The 16,965-nt window shown below is 38.6% G+C and overlaps 1 protein-coding gene across 4 annotated transcripts in view; it reads right to left on the reverse strand.

The window, feature by feature from the left end:
* Positions 1-16,965, reverse strand: part of LOC128876184 (polypeptide N-acetylgalactosaminyltransferase 2) — a 284,435-nt gene that overhangs the window by 129,782 nt on the left and 137,688 nt on the right. For 3 of the 4 annotated variants that reach the window (XM_054122325.1, XM_054122327.1, XM_054122328.1), the window contains exon 2: positions 12,048-12,101. The exons of the other annotated variant lie outside the window; for it this stretch is intronic. In XM_054122325.1, the coding sequence (XP_053978300.1) occupies positions 12,048-12,101 (54 nt within the window). The remainder of the gene's footprint in view (positions 1-12,047; positions 12,102-16,965) is intronic. 4 annotated transcript variants of the gene reach the window in all.

Raw genomic sequence — 16,965 nt, forward strand, 5'->3', positions numbered from 1 at the left:
GAACGCCCACTAGATCTCTGGCGGATGTGAACGGTTGCCTTCGACGCTCGGATAACTTGAATCCCAACTTTAATCAAATTACACCCGTGACTCGGTGTTTTTAGCGTGCCAGAACCTTTTTGATTGCCAGACTGAACCACTTGGGTGCCAGGGCCAAGTGGACCGCCTCGAGTGGAAGCTGCAAGAAGTCGGGCTTTTAATTAAAAATTCTCATGTAACCGTGAAGGGATTCCACGTTTTTTCATCACGTGATCTTTCTCCTCGTTTTCGCCATTGTTACTTCATACGCGTTATCCGATGCCTTGGGATCGAGCATCTTCTCGATGGCGAGCATCGTGTTGCAAATTAAACGTACAGGAGCCACCTAAAATCTTTGCAACGCAGGTATTAGTATCAGAAAATCATGGCGAATCTAGGATTCTTGGACAGCACGAATGCTTAGATCTTGATTGCGACGCATTTTACTAATTGATTCGTAATTGATCGTGAAGCATTTCAGGTTAGCAAGCTGATTTTTATAAGCTTTAAAACAGTTTGAAGGATAGTTTGAAGAATAGTTTGAAGGAGCCTTAAAACAGTCTGAATTGGAACCCTTCAGTTTCATGTGAAATTACATTCCTAACATCGAGTACAATTCATTTTGATTCTGAACAATGTCTAGCTCCAAGTCTAAGGTACAAATAAGTTGTAATTTTCGCGGAGATCGTTATCCAATATTCTCTAATATTATACTTTACCTTCAGCTAGAGTTGATGGATAATCCAGAAGATTCCAGGATCGAGTACAAATAATCACCAGGGATTCCACGACACGTGAACTTTGATCCTCTCCACAGGGAGTTTTTTTGACTTTTTTCCACTCTTCTGTTGCTTCCCAGTGCGAGGATCTACGCAATTTCTGTAGAAGCTTTCGATTCCCTGGCGAAAAGTGGATCCAACGGTAAAGGTTCCGTCTGGCAGTCGGACAATTCTCGACTCAGCTTTAATGAAATTACGCCCAGGACGAGGTCGTCGTTTTTAGTTCGTTCGTCGTTCTCGATTTCCACTCGCGGTTTGGGATTTTCGCGATTCACCTATCGGGGCTACGGTTTTGAGCATGCATCACAGAGACACGCGTCAGACGTGTGCAAAGCGTATTAAGAGATTGAAAATCCATTTCTTTAATTATTTAATGCGATAAATTTTATTTTATCCTTTTTGTACAGTGAGTGTAATTCAGATAAAATGATTTATTTAATGCGTGGCTCAGAAGACAGCATTGCTTGTATGTCTATCTATATACAGTATACTTTTTATACAGTAAGTGTAATACACATGAAATGATTTATTTAATGTGTGTCTCAAAAGACAGCATTGATTGTAATGTCTATCTAGAGCACGGAAGAAATTATTCCATTCGTATACATATTTCTACTACCTACATATTATTAAAGTTCATTACAAATCAAGTGAAAAAATTCGTACAGATAGGTACTTCAATCATACATCTGTAAATTTTTGCACTTTTAATTTACTTGTTCCTTTTAAACAAATTCTTGGCGGTGTTACCACCTTTAGACTGACAAGATCGTATTCTGCAGGGTTTGTGGATTTTACTTCCTCCACTTCCTACACAATTACACATATAAGCACACAAAAATTCATACAGTTACTTGAATCGCACCTAAATATGTCTACTAAATTCCATATTTATCCATTTATTAATTTCCCTAAAAACAAAAATCCCACAAACTCCAGACTAATACCTTTTTACCCTACAATGAAGATCATCGAACACAAAAAAAAAATTTCTGCGATTAATCGCAATAGACAACCAATCGTTAGCGTTCGCGTCATTACCCACGATCTCGCTATATGCATGTTTAATAATTATTCCCTTTATGATTCGAAAAGAGAGCGACTGGAAGTCCGCGTGGCCTTGCAATTGGATGTAATTAATCGCAGGACGCATTAACCGGCTGAAATCGCATTGCAGTGGATTAGAAAGTAAGTGGATTCTATAGGGATAAAACTCTGCAAATTAATTGCTGCCAATCCGGATATGCGGCACACGATTATTATTTAGTTAATCTGATTACCAGCTCCGCTGCTCGTCGTAATCGGACACCAGCTATTTTACGAGGTCAACACGGCCAGGCATTTCAGCGACGTGTTTAATTAAATATCTGGTCGTAACGAAGGATCACCGTGTCCAATTATCTGTGACAGAACAGTCCAAGGATTCTACGTTCCGATTGGGATCGCACCCATGGCAATTCCCACGATGAAATTATTGCTAAGACTTTGGGTTGTTAATACCTTTGATGAGAAATTCCAGCGAACTTCATTGCAATGTTTTACTGACATACTAAAGTGACGAAGGATAACTACTTTTTCATATAAAATAGAATTGTGTTTCTTTGTCGATGAGCGTTTGGTCATTTTTCCCAATTTGAAACAAATGGAATCTATTTTATTTAATACTGGTCAGACAAATAGTGACTTGAGAAATATAAACTTAAATCAATCTGCCTTCTACTCAAAAACATCAACTTTCAAACAATAATATAGGATCTTTCCCACTCAAATATTTCTTTTTGCAACTTCATTACAAAATCTTGATTAAAAAGATTTAAACAATCAGTCACTCATTACTATTCTAAAATGAAGTATTATTCTCAAAACATTCCCTTAACATAACCTGCTACCTCATAATCCCACTTATATCCACGAGCCATCCAAATATTCCAAAATGGAAACCAATTTATCCTACTCAAGTAGAATACGCCAGCACTGGTCAGACATCCGAATTACTTGAAACGGCAGAGTGGAAGCACCGATGTATCGCAACGGAGTGAATCCCCAGAAATAAATGTTAAAATAAACTATTTCATCTGTATTACATATTTAGCTGTGAAAGATACAATTTTTAAAAGTAAATAAACTGTGGTTTATTCCACGTGTACTATAATAGCTAATAAGTGATCTAATAAGTATCCAAGTTCATATATGATCTATAAACTAGAACTACAGCCATATTTCCCCCACGAAGAATATATTATCCACCCAGCTGCCTCTGAAAACAATCTCGAGCGTCTTTCCACCCTGCGTCTAATTCCTCGCACAACATGTCAGCTCTTGACTCGTTGCTTTCGCGAAAACGTTGACGAACTTCCTTCCCGAACTTGGCCGTCGAGTGCCAGTCGTGTCGGTGGAAGCAAAGGCGCGCAATTATTCGATAATGGGAATCATCAGCGACGCGCGAGGATCCATGCACGTCGACAACGGCGAGCGCAGGGGACGGAGGGTTCGTTAACTGAGTTCCAATTAATTGACAGAAGGTGGCGGCGAATTTGCCAATGGCGGAAGACGAGGGGACAGCTGGTTGGATAATTGGAGTCGGACGAGCGCTTCGCGTGACCTCGGTGAACCCATTTCTGTGGAAGGACGAGAGGGTGGATAACTACCTTGGGTGTTGACTCTCAGGAATTAATGCGGCGAGGGATGAAAATGGTTAAGAAAAAATAAGCAGGGGAAATGATCTGAAAAGACTTGAGACCAGTGTCTGGGGTGTCTTTAGGGAGTTCAAGTAGGTGAGCAGAGAGCATGGAAGGGAAAGAGTTAATGAAGGACGAAGACAGCTACCTGAAAGGTTACCTAATGTGATAGTTGGGAAGTAAAGTAGACAGAGGGTGGAAGGGGTACAAAAGGAATTAGTATAAGAAATTATTTGCAGGCAATTAGAATTAGAACAATGTTCGAGGTACCTTTGTCATTGGAGTCTATTTAAGCTGAAGAATGGAAAAGTAGAAGGCTACCTTGGACTTTGACTTTTAGTCATTTATACCTGGACTTCAGAGGCAATTATAAATATTCTCGAAATTCAGGATAAATAGGTTAACACGTTGCAGACAAGCTTTATTGCTCACTTTACTCAGTGATCAGGGACAACAGTGTGAAATCGAGAATTCATGCTGAAGAATGATGATTGACATTGACAAGAAATAATTAATATGATCAAGACGGTATCGTTCGGAAGAAATTGAAGATAAGAAATAAGATTGACTATTAAAATGAAGGCAAGAAATAATCTGCAATAATTAGGATGAAACACTAGTCGAGGATGAATTCAATCGAAGAAGAATGAGGATATCTCTGTTACATCTGATATTAATAATAAATAATGCGATCAAAAGAGAACGATTGTACAGAAGAAATTGAAGATAAGAACACAAGATTGACTTCTGATATTCCAGTAGGACGTAGAGAATAAATTAAATATACTACACGACGGAAGAGAACCAAATTCCATCCGGAACATCTTATAACTTGAATCACTCGTGTCATAGTGACGTAGGGTCGATAATCGCGATGTATAATTAGACGTCACCGATGACTATGGATCCTAATGACTACACGCGTCCGCTGGTATATGCAGAATGGTGCACACGACGTGTCCGAACATCCCAGGACGAGGGGCGAGACCGAGATGGAACATTGTTCGGATGTTTGGCAGCGGTTCGCAGGGGTGACAAGTCTCGAGCCTCGTGAAATAGTTTCGTAGAGTTGGCGATTACGGAATAGGGGAACTATTTTGTTATTCTGGGCAATTTATTGTCGTCGCTGCACTCGATCATTTCGATGATATCGATGCAACATTTTCTTAAACTGAAAACGATCTGTATTCGTAAGGTGTTCATGGTTTCTCAGATCGAAAGAATATTATTAATTCAATTGCAATGATTTTATTAAATATATTCGGGGTTTCTTAATTGTCTAGAAAAGCTGTCAAGACGAGGAGGATACTTATTATTACATTCCAATTTTCTTTAAATGAAACAGAAACTTTTTACTTCTTGTGTTAAAAAAAGGAATAATTAAGATTTCTGATCTTTACTTATTAAAATAAAAGTGAAATCTTTATTTTCTTGAAAATAAAAGTGAGTTAACGAATAGTTTCGGGTTATATTGACACAAAAAGTAAAAAGAAACACCATTATTATATCTAATTACTTTTTAATATTTTAAGCAAAGATTAATTCGATTTCACATAAAACATACGGCCGGAAATAGTAATTTTCATTCATTTTTATTCCTCGATCGATCGAGTCGATAAAAAGAAGAGCAAGGAGTAATTGAGTCCTTTATTTATGAACGATTTTCTCGAAAACAGAGGGTTGTTCGATAAATAGTCTCGCGTCATTTTGGCAGATACTAATGGCCCCCAAAATTTCCCTCGACTAACCAGAACGAAATTACTCGGTGGCTCGTGGACTGGAAGGTAAACAGAATACTTCTTTCTCCCCGAGTTTCTTCGAGGTAGCACTATAAATCCACCGCGACGGACAGCCTTGCTGAAATTCACTATTGCATTATGCCACCGTCTTGGGCGTAATAAAATGTTGCTTTCTAGAAGGGAATGTGAAACATTCTTGGGAACATAAATTACGACCGAAGCGTTGACGTTGAGGCCAGTAATATCGACTGTCCCTCTTTCATCCTGACGGATAAACAACGATGTGAATCATAATATGTTGCGCAAATACGACTCCGAATATTTCGTCAGTTTCTATATCGCTTACAATAATACTGACAAATTAAACATTCATTGGGGAAACTGGATGGTGTAAAAAAGCAGGAAGTAACTATAATGTTGGTTTTAAATATTTTAATATAGATAGTAACGATGACTGGAATGTAAATTAATCAAACGTCAATTAATCAAATGATTCGATAAAGAAAAGTGTCAATAATAATCAGGACTAGCCAACATTAATGAATAAATCTGCTCAAGCTATAATTTAATCGTCCTAGATGGATAACAATCGGGATTCAAAGACGCAGAATCTATATGCGGTCCCCCGGTTTCATAACTCATGCGTTCCGTTTTGATAAACGCGCAGGATCACCTGGTCGACGGTGAAAAATTACGAAAAGCATTGTGACCCGCGCGGCATGGAACGTTCTTGCGCTTCCGGTCGCAACTTTATGAAATTCTGAGGCGAACACCGGCAGCCTGCGCCGTTATCATAACGGTGATACACGCCTGGGACGGTGGCCCGTGCGAGGGCGCGTTAGCAAAATTCCACGTGGAAATTGTAAATGGCTCGACGACGGTGCGCCACCGGCCCGAATATGATTTATGTGCCTGTGTACCCGACGGAGTCATCGTAATTTAGATTCTGTGCAGGCCTCGACGTAATCGATCGCGAATGAAGCCCTCGTAATCTCTCGAACGGAACCAGAGTCTCCTTTACGACGCGATTTGGTAAATTACAAGGACGTTTCTCGAGGATTTTTCGTGGGGTAATGGCTTCCAAAGCAATATTTCAAGGACTGGTAACTCTCCAAAATTTCGGAAGACTATACGCTACATTAATTTCAGTCACATGTTAAATGTTATGTGAATTAAGTACTAATTGTAAGAATAAAGTGTTTAAAGTATTGTTGAATTTGACTTTGAATCTCTCTTTATGAGGAATCCTGACAAATAACTCATCAAAAGAATCATTAATTGAAAGTATCTCTTACAATATATAGAACTTATAAGAATTATTTTTCTTACAGTCAGAATATAATTACCAGACTGTGAAATGTTGCTGCAACGATCGATTAATTAATATCAAATGTCACATGTTAAATTCTTAGTTGAATAATTGTACATATGCCCTCCAAGCTCCTCCTCAACAAGTAAATACATAGAATACTACCCTTACTCGAGTAGAGTCTATATAATTACCCTCCCCCTCCATCCTCTAACAACCAAGAGAAACCGTTTAAGCGTCCTCTTTCTTTCAATGAACACAAAAAACAGATTAGCGAGGAAATATTGACACTTTATTAGCCAGGACGAAGTTCAAAACTGGTTCACGAATTTCCTTGTTTCGCGATAATTGAAAAGTTGGGCGATTCGTTTCTTCCAAGGGGCAGAGGGGGTCCGCGGGATGACGGTGAAAGGGAGACGAGGAAAAGTTTGCAAAAATTAGAAAGGAGCTGAGACAGCTTTTCACGCGGCTCGGTGAGCGGTCGCGCGCGTTACGTTCCCACAATTGAATCCCCCATCAGGAGCTAATGAATTCCTATTAGCGAACAAGGTATCGAAGTCCACGGCTCTAAACGTCTCGAGTTAAATTATTCCGAAGAGTGCATTAAGGTTGCGATATCGCTAACGATGAGTAATACCGAGAGACGGTGGTTAAATAAGCGTCCTTTCACTCAGGCTTAAACCTCGTCCAGCGAGTACGGGGGAGAAGATGGACCAGGCTGAGTCCACGGATCCTTAAAAAAGTCCAATCGAACCCCAAGCCACTAAAATTCGACGCGTCGTCGTTTCATCGGCTATCCGATTAAATCGAGACCCCTCGCGTCAATTTGCCTTTCGGAATTTTGAACGCGCGCAAGGAGACGGCGTAAAAAAGTTTACATCTTTTCGCGAGCAGACAGGAATTTTACAACGGGTGTAAAAGACTCGAGAAATTCCCGTCGCGCAGCTGGCGGAGTTTTACAGCCTGTTTTCCGTGCGACGCGTCGACAAGAATTTGTCTCGTACCCGTGGAAAGAATGAAAAAGTCGTTTGGATCCTTAAAAGACGCGGGGCCGACGAATATCGTTCGAAGGACGTCGAAATAAACTTGTTTTATGCTACTTTATCAGGCTCAAAATATGGGATTAATTGGGGTGAGGTGAAGTGGGATTAATGGGGTGTCTTCATTATGTGCACTTTCATGCTGCTAGTTATGGCAGTACGTATTAGTAATAATAGTTTCAGCTTATAAGCTATCCTTGTTAATTTTGTAATTCCATTTTTTGAAACTCATTGAACGTATTGATTTCAAATATTACACATATATTTGTGTCTGTTGGTATATTTAAAACAATTTTATAATAGATATATGTATATTGGATCACTTTCATAAAATTATTATTATTATTAAACGCTTTTAGCAGGCAGATTTTATGCTGTATATGCATGTACTAGTAACAATACTCATTGTGTCAAATTGATTAAATTTATGTATACATATACATGCATGTATGCATAGAATTATTTTGATAAATTTAATATTATTCGTAGTATATACAATATGTATACATGATCTTCATACCTGAGATTACGATTCCTATTATACTAATGATATAAAGAGATACAAAGACATCAAGCTGTACAATGTCACATATCACACATGCATTTAAAAATTGCATTTTACCGATCGAAGAATCAGCTGGCGGAGTTTACGGCCAATTACAGTGCGGACCAATATATTCCTCAGACATTTCACAGATGTCTAAACATCGAAGGCGACGTTGGGTTTGTATTCCGAAGATTCATGGTCGAGCTATCTATCTTTCGGAGCGAGTCGTTTTCCCACGACTCGGTCAGGTAACCCGTGCAACCTTCTTATTTGCCTTTCCGGCTCCCCTGTCTCGGTTTCCCCTTAGGAAGGTGGTAGAGACTGGGTAGTATTTTCATTCGTCAACCCGTGAACTCGATTTCAGCGAGCCAACAAGCGTCGAGAATCTACATTGTGTACAGTCTCGCCGAGCCTCGGTAATGATTTGTCAACTGCAGCGCAACGCAAACCCGGCAAACCTCCTCGCGATCGCTCGAGTCAACTGTGGCTGCACAGCGACCGTCTGTTTCCACTGCGAGTTTCCAGTGCTTACCGCTGACAAACGCGATCGTCGTGCTCCGATCTGACGCCGCAAACGGGTTTGCTCGGATGTAAACACTCGTGCTTTTGTAGAAAAAAGAGCGAACTGTTCAAACATGCTATGTTCGAGACGAAAGAAAATTAATTGTAGATTGAGATTTACGTTTTAGAAAATTTGTATCGGTTGAAGAGGCTTTAGTCTATAGTATAAGGAATTTAAGTAATAACGTTTTGAGTGCATGTATGGGTCAGCTCGAAGTCGATTGAAGCAGATATAAATTATTCTACGGGGTGAATCAGAATCTTTTGACTTTCATCAATTTATTTGTCATTGATTTTCATAATAAACAAAGAATTGATTTCAACGATTTCCTCTCCACCTTAGTAGACATTCATCGTACCTGCTTACACAATGTAACGTCCAACAACCACAAATCAATCGAATGTTCTCTTAAAAGCAAAGCAACTTCGTAATTCAGAAAAATTTGATGTAGAATAAAATAGTACTTCATTTGATAGCCACTCTCGCCCAGACAACTGAACATAAAACACCAGGAACGCGTTTCCTTGAAGTTCTTCTTCCACGCGAATCGTCGACCTTCCAGGCAAACACCCCACGGTGGAAACGAGACTTTTAATAAAGCGCAAAAGGGGCACAAGGTTCGTCGCGACGGGGAAGGAAAAGTGTGCTCGTTTTATTCCGACGAAGAACAGAGGGAAAGGGTGGTGGCAAACAGAGACGTAATCTTATCGTCGAAAGAATCGTCGAGTCGTGTCTCGGCTAAAATTCTCTCGAGCGTTTCGCGAAAAATTGTCGAAGCTGCAGCGCGCTTTGAGTGCGACATTTTTAGAGGTCCGCGAGGCTCGTCGACGATTGCTAAATTCAGGGCAAATGATTCTCTGAACGCGAGAGATTGCGCCGTGTCCTTTCGCGACAACGAGTCGCCGGGGCAAATTTAATAACGCGATATGTAAATTAATCCCGCGACTACTGGAGCTTGTCCTTTGGCCGCGTGCCTTTGAACGTAAATTGCGGCGACGCGATAAAATGCTGAAGCTGGGACCTGCATTATACATCAGAGCGACGCGTCGAAACGCATCTCGACATGTGTAATGCGTCGTGAGACTGATTAAAGGGTAAGCCTGCGAGAAACTGGCCGGTTAGTCGCTGTTTTCAGGAGACTGTCTGGATAATAGCGGAAAAGAAAGAGCAATGTGCACCAGACACTACCGTGGTTCAGAGTGATACGTGACAGCGTGAAATGTATAATTTGAATAATTTTGTAGCCAGAGATTCCAGCAAGAGATATTCAACCATCATTCATTCCTTCGTTCTGGTTTATTACGGAATTCTTTATACAAATATTACAATAGAATTAATTAGTTTTTTAGCTGCAGAAGTAATGAAAGAGAAATATTGAAAAATTCAATGCAAACACGAACAACTACACATTTTTCTCTATTTAACAATTCACAAGCTCACGCATTTTTGTATCGTCGCATCGAAACGATACTTCTTTCACCGGAAACTAAGTGAAACTCATTAACGTACAGACTCGCGTCGAGGCAATAATATCATCGTTTCCTGGGCGAATGTATCTCGACGTTTAATTAAAGTCGAGTTCCGTCTGCCCTATTTACAGAATTCTCTGTCTCGGTAACGTCTGGCGACTATTCGCGCGACGAGTTCTTTTCCAAACAAAGGGCCGCGTTATTAATCCCAATTGTGCCGTGGAATTTCATTAAAAATGCATCCCTGTCGATCGGCACTGCGATGTGGCGAGCCAGCCTCGAACCTGTCCCAGGCACCACTCGCTTCGAGGTGCAATGAACGAGCGTAATCGCGTCACCAGGTACTCCTCGCGATTTAGGCGGCATTTCGCCAAGACGCGAAAGCTAGCGAAAGACTAATAAGCCAAGACTAATAAGAGACTCGAGGTGTCGAGTTTCTGTAACATAGCGATTACTAAGATGCTGTTTGCAAGCAACCAGTTGATGGCTGAAATGAGTTTTAGGTTAGATTCATTAAAACCTCATACAGGTAAACAATTCTTCAATTTTTAGAATCTTCGTATGCAACCTTGAGGGAGATATATAAGCCTCTGAATTTTTTAAATCGACGTACTCTTAACACAATGGCGACCACTGCCGTGAAATTTACGTCACTTCAAATTTTATTCCTGGTTATGAAGAAATTATGAAAACCTTTTTATTTTATACAGTACATATTTACAATATTGAGATTTCAAAACATATTTTGTAATTTTTATCTTCGCCCTAACGATACAAATATGCGATGCTCAGCTTCAGAATTTTATTATTTTCGTCAGTACTCGATATTAAAAACGTAAGACAAACATTATTTTTATTGGGAATATAAAATTAATGGAAAGTTATTTTTTTTAAATACTGTAGCGTCGACTACCTTCTGAAAAATGGAATCTCTTTCATCAATGTTTTATATAAAAATGAATTCTATTCCCCTCATGAATTAGTTTACATAGTACTAATAATTGTGCATAACAAAATCATTTCAATTTGATTTATAACTAATTTAATCGAGGAAATGTCCATATAATTTTTAGAGGTAGTGTGTATGAGTACGTAAGGTACATGTAACGTATATTTCATGAAATAGTATAATTTTGCATAAGTGTATCTTTAACCAAATTGTCCATGACTGTCCACGCCATAAATACCTACGATCTACGATCCACTCACTACATACTTCGTCAAGTTATAAACAATAGTGGAGATGAGTGAACGGCGCCGAGGAATCTGCCGTACCACGCGTGTGTTGCAACATGCGACTGGTTAAGTAACCTGAAAAGAGAACGGATCCGATCCGTGTGTCACCTTTCACGAATCATCCTCGCGTCCTCGTTTGCTCTCGAAACCGTGATTATGCCCGCGACCCGGGTTATCCAGGAATGCGACCTGAATGGCGTTCACGGATCCCCCGGAACAATCGTCGACCCAAGTTCAGACGACGTCGATTTGTGCAGAAGGAGAATCGACGGTATGCCTGGGCCGGATTTCGATTAGAGTTTCACTCACTTCCCAATTCACCGCGACACTTTCCTCCTGTGATCCGGCACAGTCTCCGGGGCTATTGAAATTCTACCCTAGAGCTTCGCCTGTGTCCTGCAGTTTCTCAGAATTTCAAGCTCAGACATTTGGAGGGAAGTAGTTTTAATTGCGCTCCTATTGGAAATCTTGGAAGACTGATTTAGCCTCGCGAGGTGAATTAACGATATTGGGTAATTGAATCTACTTGTGTGATTTTAAATGTAACATAGTTACGTAAAATGGATAGTGAACTATCTCTTGGAGACAAATAGAGTGTAATTATGGAGAAACACACGAATGATACATTTTCAATTTATTATATTTTTAATATAGTATACACAGTAATCACCGTCTGCTTGGTTGCATCACCTATCCTAAAGCTCCTTGCGTTCACGTCTCCTACCTGTAACACAAACAAGAAAAGCTTTATTAACGAGGATTAAATATCTTGCAGATCTGAACAAATTTTATTTATTTTCTATATGTACGGCCTTCAACTAAAAGAATATATAGTACAATTCTCCCTATTAAAATATGGTTATCGAGATCAAATTTTGATGTGAAAGGTGGAGCATATTGTTTTTAATTAATTCGAATCAAATAGTTTAAATGTTTCTTATCACATTAGACGATCCGACATCGTTTGTGCTAGGTTGGACGCCGCATTTCAATACTTGGGAATTCCACCGTCTGGAATTAGCAAGTTTCGTCGAACTTGCGTATTCATGGAAATACTAACGACGCTACCGTTCAACGAACCGCGCCGTCAAGACGTCGTTATCGACTCCATCAGCAAGGTCACGTTTGCATTTGCTGGAAAGTGAATCGTTACAACGCGGAAGAATGATTTTATGGCGCCACAAACTTTTCAGTGGCGACCCTGATGAACTGCAATTATGATTATGACGCTTGGTGAATATAATCTTCGACTACTACGACAACAATCGACGCTATCAAGAACATTCATTCCATTTTTTTTTCATTTGTGTCATTCGTTTCATCCCTGACATTCCTATCATTTCCATTTCATTTCTCATCTATTTCTCATTCATTTTCCTCTAAAATATGAATTCCTATAAGCATCATGAGAATCTTGTAATATACACTTTTTGCTTACATATGGATAGGGCCCTGTAATATTAAACCGAAACATAATACATAGTTTCTCGATGAATATGATATTTCCAATTCATTCATCGAATCCAGTCTTTCGTTCATTTTATACGAGAGAAATGCATCGCAACCTTTGTTTCTGTTACATGAAAACGAATCCGCATACGTATCCGATTTCCAATTAAAATTTCGCAATTTGCGTATTTAATATTATCCGTTCCCATTAAAATTATCTGACAAGAACATCCGTGCCTTCGTGTTGGACATTTTTAATTCAACGTCGCTTACATGACAAATGCCAGTATTGTTCCATATAAAATTGAACAGCAAATTTACTTGTGAAATAATACATGTACATGTATACAATAACTGTCTGTGCATTATAGGTAATGCTAAAAGAGAAGAATTTTCAATTCTTTCTTGTTTAAAAAAGCAATTATTCCTTATTTCAAAAAAACTATTCAAGCACTTGGCAAACACACTATTCCTTAAAATCAATTAGGAGCCTGTCGAATAAATTATATTAATTTACTTAATAATACTATAGATCACATGGACATAGCTACACATTTGCTCACTTATGTATATCGATGTTATTCTTCTGTTCTAATATTATTAGAATTCTAAGATTAGAATTGGGGATTCTAATATTATAAATCAAATTATGTAAATAAGTATTTCTTGTTTACATCTCCCAAGAGTAAATAAAACATACATGTGTAACATTTCCTGGTCTCAAGATATGAAGATACAATAGACAAAGTCACTCAAGAGAATTTCAAGCGGGCTCGAAAACTTCATTAATTTAAAACATGTACCAGTTTGAAATAAAACCATTGTTCACCAATCACATCTAAAATTTGTCAGATACATATCGATTCCAAACATTGCAGCTGTCACAATCCGTAATATTTTCACTGCATCGTTTCAGGAGTGGTTCCATTTATTTTCACTGCGCTTCGTTCTGGTGTTCGCTGAAATACTAACGACGTCTCGGTTCGGTAACGCCGTCACGTCGTCATTATCGACGCCTTTGGCAAATCGGTTCCCCGCGATCGAAGTTGAAACTCCGTTCGTTCGGGGAACGCGAAATTTGGATGGAATCCAAATGGCGAGAGCCGGCCATCGAGGGACGTTTTCTTTTCACGGCGAGCGCCCGCGAGCTCCGTAATTATTAAAAGTGGATTAATTGCGCTTTTCCGAGTCTCCGTGTGTCCATTAGATGAATGGGAAACGATAAATAAAATGGTACGTCCTGGACGACTGGGGACATCGAAACCTTCCGGTGTTCTTTTATAGGTTGAACAAATAGTACTCTTTGAGTAGGATTAATATCCTCGCTCCTAGACACTTTTCTTTCGACAGAAAAGATATTCTTCTACGTTACTTGAATCAGATACATTAACCCTTTCATTACGGAGCGATTTTTGGTGAAAATTCTAAGTGGCGTAGAAGTGTGAAGCTTAAAAAGATACCAGCTTATAGGGAATGCTAAGACGGAACTTTTTTATATTTACAGTTTATTCAAATGACGTTTAATTTCAGAGATAAACATTGAAATCTTCCAATGGAAGACTTCCAATTTTCATTTTTGAAACAAAGAGTCCTATGAACAAACTGTAAATATAAAGAAGTTTCGTCTCACCATTTCCTATAAGCTGATATTTTTTAAAAATTGATTTAACTATCCATCATTCGACTTGGATTTATCGTTATAATTATTATTCCAAACATATATTACATTTCATCAAAATAGGAAAATTAATTACACGACTAAACAGAACTCTGTTAAAAAGTCAGCGTTACACCTGGGAAGCACTGCTGCAATTAAGTAGGAAAAACAAAGGTCCAACGAGTATAGCATGGTACTTTGCGTACCGTGTTTCTCAAACATGCCAGTACGTTTCGTGAAACTTCGTTTACCAAGAATCCAACTCCAAGCTAATACACAGTTCCACGGTGTGTATTATATGGTTTCGGCACGTCATAACGGAAATAAATTATACACCGCAGGAAACGCTGTAGGTTATTGTGAAATACGTCTGAGCTCTTTAAAGGCTCGAGGCCAACTCTCTGTTAAAATGATTACGATCGCTTGATTTGCACCAGACCGACAACCTTCGTCAGTTCGCACATCGTGTGGCACATTCATCTTCGAGCAATCTACATTTGCTCATCTTAGAATAGAATTATTTAGTTGGAATTATACGGTATGACCATGTTTGAAATCAAATGTAATCGGAAGATTAAATTTCATTGTTACTTCGTTCGAATTATATTTTATTGTAAGAGTCTCTACGAAAAATAAGGCACGAAAGATTCGAACCCACGATCCTCGGATCCACAGTCGTCCGATTTTCCTACACAATCAAACCCGCACCCCGCGATACTTACATTATGCTTTAGCTACATTTTGTGTACAGAATAATTTTGCTAATTTCTAAAGACGATTCGAAACTGGCTATTGAAATGTTAAAATAAGGGTAATTTTTAAAATATGTATGATTATCTGATTTCTGGTTGCTGCATAAATTTGTTGAATAAGTTAAAAGAGATCGAGTGCCAAATAAAAAACTATGAAGAGATTTAGTGTTTCTTTTGTATTCAATAGGTGAATTAAACAATCGAATGAGGAGCTTCCAAAAGTCAAAGGCGGAAGCTTCGTTAAGTTTTGAAACAGATGCGTCCCTGAAAGTGCTGCACGCTTTCCAGATCGAGATGGATGGACTCCATCTAAAGTGGGCAGAGTCCAACACGTGCAACATTATGCAACGCCTAATAGACGCGCTGGCAGTTCTTGAAAGACCAGTCCAGTGAAAGGATCGCTTTAACACGACGGTTCGGCCGCAAGCTCTGCTGCATTGTAACTAAACATCTTTAGTGAAAGGCAATAACACGAAGTGGCGAGTACCAACGGATACTTTTCCCATTACCGTATACGTATCGATCCCTAGACCACAGATTCTCAATGGAAACCACACTGCTCTTCCCCAATTCACAACTTTACATAATATTGTTTCTCTAGGCTTTTACTATTTTCATGCTTCAAACTATCTTTGGTACCTTAACTCTTCTGTTAGACTTGAATTTATCATGTATTACAACTATTTTAAACTTATACTTGGTTTCTACTTTCTGATAGACCATGATTCGAGAGGTGCATCAAATTTGGAGTAATTCTTGTATGAGACATACGAATTTGACTAAAATGTTATTGAAGTTGATGAAATGTTATTGAAATTTTTCAAATAATTTTGAATTTTATTGATTCGATTAATTGTGTCAACAATTATTTCAGAATTAAATGCTAATAATGAAAAAGAATCCCACCAAACAGAGACTGCATTTTTCATTATAATTTTCTAAAAATATTTTACACATCCAATAATATTTAAACAATCAGTTGACAGTATTATATTTTAATTGTGTCCTCAATCATGTTAGAATTAAATTCTAATAATGGAAAAGAATCCCGCCAAAGAGGGACTATACTTTATATGATTATATTCATATGTTACACGTACAATAATATTTAAACAGTCAGTTGACTATATCATCTAATAGCAATTATAATAGGTGCGGATATTAATGAAGCAACGAACCAACACAGGTTGAGAGACACTGGACTAGACGATAATTTGGAGCTGCATGGAGAAAGTATGCTCAATTGCTCACTTCTTCGTCGCTTCATGGAAAACGTGTTAATACCAGGATGATGATAGGTGACATAATAACCCTGTAATAATCATTGTTTCTTCGACGATAGGTTAAGGTCCTGGCATTATACTTTGCAACTGAAATATAAATAGCCTTTAGGGAATACTCCGATATTCTCCTGTTTGATACAAAGTTTGCGTTCAGATAGAGATGTTCTACTGACATTTCTGCAACATCGAATCTGGTTAACATTTGATATTGGGTGGCTGATTTTTTATTGAAGTCTCTGATGCAATTTCGGTTTTATCAAGACATTCGCGACCGTTGACGTGAATTCACGTGAATTTACGAATCATGGTCTCTTGGAAAGTATAAATCAAATATAAATTAACTAAAATATCAGTTGTAATACATACTAAATTCAAATCCAATAGATGTCTCTATTCTTGCTTGTTCGACTCTAATTGCTATATACTTTCTCTAAATTACGATTCTCC

Source organism: Hylaeus volcanicus, chromosome 5 (genome assembly GCF_026283585.1).
Source record: "Hylaeus volcanicus isolate JK05 chromosome 5, UHH_iyHylVolc1.0_haploid, whole genome shotgun sequence".
Classification (NCBI taxonomy): Eukaryota; Metazoa; Arthropoda; class Insecta; order Hymenoptera; family Colletidae; genus Hylaeus; species Hylaeus volcanicus.